The sequence below is a fragment of the Pteropus alecto genome, unplaced genomic scaffold (assembly GCF_000325575.1).
Source record: "Pteropus alecto unplaced genomic scaffold, ASM32557v1 scaffold12, whole genome shotgun sequence".
In the NCBI taxonomy this organism is placed as follows: Eukaryota; Metazoa; Chordata; class Mammalia; order Chiroptera; family Pteropodidae; genus Pteropus; species Pteropus alecto.
The window spans coordinates 3,518,310-3,525,938 of NW_006432669.1; the positions used below are offsets into that span (position 1 = coordinate 3,518,310).

Here is a 7,629-nt window from a genome sequence, read left to right on the forward strand (position 1 = left end):
TTGGTCTAAAGCTCATATGGTGTTCTGTGAGAAATTCTCCTCCTTTCAATATATAAAAATCGTTTTCATCCTGTAATACAGGTCACCTGCACAAAAGTATAGTCCTTGTATAGGGCTATTAACTGAAAGAATTCTAGTAAAAAGACAATGTCAAGAATAAAAGACATCCTCAACTTGAAAGTTCTAAAGTTAGGGAAGTTAAATGGACATTTATGCTGTCATCCGGGTTTTGCCATTCTCCTAAATACTTTCTTTGTAGTTAATACATATCTATATAATGTGATATTGAATAAAATCAACATAGGGTATATCAATAAACAGAACAGAAGAGACCTGGCACAAGTTCTTTGAATAATGTCCTTAAATAAACCATCCTGTCTTAAAAATATTAGTAATTTTTTCCTCACCTGGAAATTTTCAAACAAGATCTTGGAATCCAAAAATTAAGAACTACCTTATGTTTATAGATTTACAGTCATCTTTCTATTTTCTTATCTGGAACAAACTCTAAACGAAAGCAACCTAATGTACTGTACCAGAAAAGGATGATAAATGGAAGGGGAAATGAAAAAAACTAGTCCACAATTCTTCCATGAGAGAAAAAAAGTTAAGTTCTATGTAACAAGTAAATCTAAACTGAATTTTTAGTGGGAACTCTAACGAAAAATTTTAACTGTATTATTTACTATGAAAAAATGGATCCGTTTTTAAAAATTAGCATGTTGGTGTACAATTCAAGTCACCGTTAACTAGCCGAAAAGTGTTTAAGCCGTGCAGTCGCGTCCTACTGGATAGTTGTAAGCATCTCTTTAGGCACTTCACTGGTTCATTAACACAATACAAATTAAAGCTATAAACACATGATGTTGTGCTCTGTGAAGATAGTCTAATCAAGCAACACAAACCAATGCAAAAATGTGACTTTTTGGATGCTTCTATTCTTCCCCTAAGACTTGATATCTTTTTTTTTTTTTTTTAACCAGTTGTCCAAAGAGATTTTTCTGGGGAAGGGGATGCTTTGGCATTATGAAAGGAACATTGTTCAACCCCAGTAAGGCGAAAGCCTTGTGCAATAAAGAAATCTGAACTAAATTTCTTTATGGCTCTGTTTTAAAGGACACTTCTGCAGTGACATAATAGGGGGAAAGTTTAGTTGAGTATTTTTTTTTAAACGTATTGCACTCTCTCTTTTGTTGTTGTTGTTCAATCACATTAATGCATAGAAACACAATTTTTACCTTTCAGTAATAAACTGTTTAACCTATTATAAGAAAAATCATGGGAAAAAAGTTCTAAAGCCTAACAGGAAAAAATATAGGTATATTAACCTTCCTCTGCTTACTGCCATATAGAAAACACTATGAGAAAAGAAAAACGTGCAAAGAAAATTTTTGGTCAGTCTTGTGTGGGTACAGGTTTGTATGTGCCAACTAAATGAACTGTAAGCAGCACTGTGAGCACTGATTACTTAAGATGACTGAGGATTACTGTCAGTGATAGAAAGGATTGTGCATAATTCCACTTTTAATATATACATCTGATATGGAAAACTGAAACTTCAGTTTCAGAAGAGAAGAAAATAGCTGAATTTGGCATTTCAGTAGCATGCTATAGAATTCATCATGATTAATTTCACATTAAATTATGGACAATGGCTGTATCACATTTCACGTTATCGCCAATAGCAGTAAAAAAAAAAACCCCAAAAAACCAAAAAAACAAAAACAAACAATCAAAAAACCAAACAGTGCCTGACAAACAATCTCCTGGGGACACAGGTACGTGTCCTGTGAGCAGCTTGGTTCAACAGCGCATGCTTTTCCTTTACCAGATTTAGGACACAACATGAGAAGATTAGAATGACCAGAGGAGGTCATTCTCTGCTGAATTCCAATATCTGAAAAAAATTGCTGGAGCAGATTGTAAGCACTTTCCTTACTGAACAAAAACAAAGGGGGGCGGGGCAGAAAAAAATACACATACACACAAACCCAAAAGCGCTGGAAGTTAAGCATTAACAAATCAGGTTCATGATTTATGATCAGTTTCCAAAAATCCAACTATGAACAATGCAAAGTAGTGCTCCTCAGTATTATTTTTGCAGTTGTTAGTAATGTTAAGCATCAAGAAAAAGAAAACACATCATTGCACATTACAGCCGCCCCAAAAAACGGCTAAACTTTGACACTATAGAATTGAATAATTTTTGATGCTACATCACAAACAGCTTCTGATTTGTATCTTATGTGAAAAGGTCTTTACACATATATGACATTTTCCCTGGATGATGCTTCAGGTCAAATGCCGAGTTATGGCACGAAGAGCATAAAGAAGTTCAGCTTGCATCCGTGCTTCCATTAGAAGTAAATTTACGTGAACCTAGAAATGAAAATGTTATCAATTTAATGACCGCTATAAACAACTGAAAAAAATGAAAAATTTTTTTATGCAGCAGACATTCACAGCAGTTTTTGTTCTGTGTATATACACGTGTACAAACACACATGCCCGGGCATATTTATGCATGGGCATAACGTAACACTCATAAGAAAACTGTGTTTATAAAATAAAGGCTCTTGTAAGCAGTAAAAATGACCCCTAAAGTCTTAACAATTCCAATAATTTTGTTAGAATACATGTTATGTAAAAGCCAATCAATCTATTGAGTTACAAAATAAAACTAATTTTTATAAATTACAATTTTCCTACAAATTATACTTTCTTCCAGTTGTAAAATTTTATATGGCTAAAAATCAGCCCCACATTTCTTACGCCTGTGCTTATTCTTTGGAAAGCTTTTAAAAACATTCCTTACTGTTTATTTGAAAGATGCTAAAGTAAAAATTTGAAGCTTACAGCAGTTTGTAATTAGTGTCTGGTACTCATTAGATACGTGTAGCTTCCTTAGAGTCTTTTAGATATAGCTAGAAATAAGCACCTAACTTTTTTGGGGGGATATTTCTCAGCTGATAGGTTCAAATGAATACTCATGTAATTTTCAAAATTTATTACAAAGAAATACGTTGTGATTTATATTTAAATGACTTTGGTAACTTTCTATAGGTTGGATATATTGTAGAATATATTTTCTTGATGAGTACAGAGAATTTTAGATATTCTAGCAAAAGAAGAAAGTCTACTGCAATCATATATATAGGGCATAAAGATCCATCAAGGAGAGATGCTGGAGATAAAATAGGTATTTATTTGTTGTGTGTTTGGCTCTAAGACTTCAAAAAAATCTTAGCTATTGAGGCTATAACATTCTCTTTTAGGTTACACAGTTATTTAGTGACTATTAGGACTCTAAAAAGATTTTCTTACTTTCAAACTTGGAAACTATGGTATAAATGTAAGATTCTTGAACTTATAAGTCAAATGACTTAGGATTTCTTGGGTGGTAAACACACAATGCAATATATATGTGATATGTTGTTGAACTGTACACTTGAAACTGATTCGATTTTATTAAGCAATGTCACCCCAATAATTTTAATAATAAAAAAAGGTCCTACGATTTTAGGCTAGTTCTTATATTATAAAATGTTAATAAAAATCCTTAACATTTATTGTCTTAAATGATGATTCCGCTGTATCTAAAGAAATATTCTTATGTAATAAGGTATTTGGCTCAAAAGTCCTGCATTATATTGTCAAAATACTAAATTACCAAATTGGAATGAGAAACTGTTATTCTGATAGGTTAACTCTAATGGCTACAGTTAAAGATCTCTAAATGGATATGCCTTCTGGGCCAAAATACAATTACACCTAAGACAATATCCCAGTAGGTTTGATTTTTATTAATTGTCAGAATGGTAGACAGTTCCCCAAACATACTTTAAAAATATCCATATTCAGAGAGAATTTTTCAAAGGCCAACACTAAACTTTTACTTTACACACCACACTGGACAAAACACACAAGTCAAATTTAGTTAATATTCAATAAACTTGAATTCAAAAACATTAAAAAAAAACCAGATGGCTAGGTGATGCCACTTCTAATTCTTTAATGATATAAATTTATTAACAGTTTCATGTATAATATTTATAATCGTTACTTCTTATATTGAACATCTATATGTCTATGGTATAATGTTTAGTCATGAAACATACCTTTTCCGAGTGTTTAAACTGACGCCAGTAACTATCATACATGCGCTTGGTAGTTCTCTCAGGATAGCAGGTCACCGTCTTAATGTAAACCTTCAGGCTTCGTTCAAGTAATTGGTTAACTTCTCCATAATCATAGTCATCATACCTATGAGCAATATGACACCAGCTTTATAACGACAAAATCAAAATTTCTGATCTCTAAAGTTGTACCAGAGACATTTATTGTTGAGTAATTAAATAACAAAAGTTCATTAATTAATTCCCCTAGCAAATATTTATGAGTGCCTATTATGTGCCATGTACTTTCCATGTAGTCTTCTAGGCGCTGGTGACACAATAATGAATAAAATAGACAAAAATCCCTGGTCTCACGGAATTTAAATTCTATTGGAGAAAAATAAAAATGGAAAAGATAACCATACTGACCACTGGAAGTAGCTATGGGGCGGTCACTGGCAACCTCGACAAGAACAGTTTTGTTAGAGTGGGAGGAGTAAAAGCCTGACACTGTAGTGGGTTCACAAGAGAATGAGAGATGAGAAAATAGTGACAGTAAATATACAAATTTTTTTCCCAAAAGACCTGCTGAGCTTAGGAGCAGAAAAATGAGGCAACAGCCACAGGGACAAAGCAGGATGAAGAAAGGATCTTTTTTATTTTTCATTTTTTTTAAAGATGAGAGAAATAACAGCATGTTTATATACTGATGGGAAAGATTCAATAAAGAGAGTAAAGGTGATTTTGCAGCAGGGAGAGGGAGATCACTAGAACAGGGATCTTTAGAAGAAGAAAGGAGACGGGACGGGACTTTGTGTCCAAGTGCATAGGAGCACAGTCAGCTCACCTATAATGGGAGAAGAGCCAGCAGAGTAAATGGGCACAGAGGCAGATAGGAGGGTAAATGGTAGTGGTGGGAGCTGGAGGAGTATCTTTTCGTTATTTTCAGTTAATTTTTAACCCAAAAATATAACAGTTAAAAAACAGTACCTCGAAGATTTTATGTAAGTTTTATTTAGCAGAATCCCACAGATAAATGTAATCACCATAACATATTATTTTTGTCCTGAATATAATAAATATTTATTGCAACTGCATTAAATATTATTGGTGTTTACTTTTCTTAATTAGGTAGGTATAATATCTGTTTTAATACATTGATGATTCTGTGATAACACTGTCTAGGACGGTAAATTGGTAAAAAACACAGTTATCTACCATCGTAATAGTGTCTTTTCGGTAGAATGTTTCATTATTAGTTGATTTTTCAGGAAATTTGTGTTTTTCTTAGCTAAAATTATAGAAACTACGTTATTTAACAAATCAAATTCTAATTCCATTCCACAAAGGCTTTCTGATACTATATCATAAACGATATAGTATAGTGTCAAATTCATAATTGGGAATTTTTTCTTTCTGCAAATTTACCTCCATAAAAGCCTTAATAAACCAGCTCAAAAAGGCACATTCTCCCCCAAAAGCTTTCCTAATTAGACCATTCAGCCTCATTCACTCATTTACTCACTGTCCTCTCAATGTTAATTTTTAAAATTAATTTATATTAATTTATATTGACTGATAGTTTCATCTCAGTGTTATTATGTGAACTTACGTAAGCTTTATGAGGGCAGAACCTATCCTACTTTTATTTATACCCTAATTACCATTCATAAACAAATAAACAAATAAATGACAAACTAAATGAGCCAGCAAGCCAGCATTTACTACAGTGATCTAAAGGGACATAATATATGGTTTTCAACTGCTTAATTCTCCTAGGAAGGATTCTTAAACTGAGTTTGATTTATCTTATCCCTAATAATTACTAATATTTTTCCCCCTCATTACTAAATAGTTACTACTGTATTTATATATAAATGTTAAGATCACAACAGCTAACCACAGAAAAGTGCTTTTCTATAAAATGGAATTAATTTTTTAAGTTCAACAGTCCACTTGTAATATTTTCTCCCCAGAACTGTGTAATCCTAAACAGGATAGGAGTAAGACTCATGTCAGAATTTTCACTTAGAAATGTGTGAAACTGTCTCCACACTAAACATACCTGATTCCAAACATACAGTGGACATAGTTAAATAAAGCTCTGCGCAGCGTGGTTGTATCGACATCCTCGTGGGTGGCCATAGTGTTATAGGTGAGACTGTAGACCATGCGAAACTTTTCATCAAGAAGATGTCCAATGTCAGAGTAAAGTCTATTCACCAGGGAGAACCCATGATTTTCCCAGGTATAATCCTAAAAGAATAAAATATATCCAATTACAAAATTTAAATAAACATTCTTCATTTAAATAAACTTCAGGTTTTATAAACATAACTATTTAGGCAAGTAAGGTATTTCAAATTTAATTCTAAGTTCATCGCTTTACTAAGAAAAGCCTTCACGTCAGTTTGTAGATTGAATGCCATATGATTTCCTCAGTGGAGTCCAGAGTTTGGCAAGTTGGTGATAGCTACTTCCTGTGGCCAAGTACTTTGCAAATGACACCCTTATCTCAAAGGACCCCAGAAGACCTTGGACTATTCCTATATAACCAGACCTACTCAGTGACACCGACAGTTAGCAGATCATTAGAAATAAGTGCAAAGGAGTCCACCTTAATTCAAAATGCCACTCTTCTTTGGAACCACATCATTCCTGTGGCTGTTTTTCTAGGGGTGGCCCTTAAGCCCATAACTCCTGGGTTATGATCTTATGACAAAAAGCCTTTTTACTATGAATGTGATACATCGCTTAATTTCCTCCCTCCTCCTCTCCAAAAGATGGTATGAACGTTATACAACTACCATGTAATAACGCAAATAACTGAATAAAGTAGTTTTCTTTTGCCTTCTTAGTGGGGACGATGTTGAAATAAAAATCCATCTACTCGGACATCAAACTAGACTATGGTGGAAACCAGATTAAATAAAAGGATTTACAGACTATCAAAATGGCCTATTAATTTCTTTAGAAGTCAATTTGTTTACATTACAACATTTCATAATTAAAATGACAGTATTTATTCTTTAGTTTCTCTGAAATAAAGACACCTCATACCTGAGCTCGGAATGTTGGCAAATGCTCTTCTCCTCTTCTGGCAAAGTCTTCATACCCAAAACCAGGGTCTTCGATGTAACGGGAGACGTCAGATGTTATAATCATGTCATCTTCAAAATCTACGGACAATAACAAAGAACCTAACGTTAAGGAAACTGCAAAGAGGACAATGAAACAACTTCATTTTCCTCCACTTTTTAGCTTTTCCATGGATTTCTAAAATGACAATATTGACTACATGGCTTAAATTCATAAAACATCTAGTGCTAAAGTTTGAAAATAATTTTATTACTAAATACTGGCAATATGAACATTTAACTAGTTCCTCAGACAAAAAACTGACCAAATTGAAATATCTAAATAGTAGCAGCAAAAGATCAGTACACTAGTTTTACTTATTTAGAAAAAAAAAGATAGTACAGGCCTTTGAGTGTCAAGTTTAAAATTTTGATCT

The 7,629-nt window shown here is 33.1% G+C and overlaps 1 protein-coding gene across 1 annotated transcript in view; it reads right to left on the reverse strand.

The window, feature by feature from the left end:
- Positions 1-922: 922 nt before the first annotated feature.
- The window catches only part of SESN3 (sestrin 3), a 58,399-nt gene continuing 51,692 nt past the window's right edge, over positions 923-7,629 (reverse strand). The window contains exons 7-10 of the mRNA XM_006907488.2: positions 7,176-7,294; positions 6,181-6,371; positions 4,119-4,263; positions 923-2,379 (exon numbers count right to left, since the gene is read on the reverse strand). Of these exons, the coding sequence (XP_006907550.1) occupies positions 2,293-2,379; positions 4,119-4,263; positions 6,181-6,371; positions 7,176-7,294 (542 nt within the window). The 3' untranslated portion in view covers positions 923-2,292. The remainder of the gene's footprint in view (positions 2,380-4,118; positions 4,264-6,180; positions 6,372-7,175; positions 7,295-7,629) is intronic.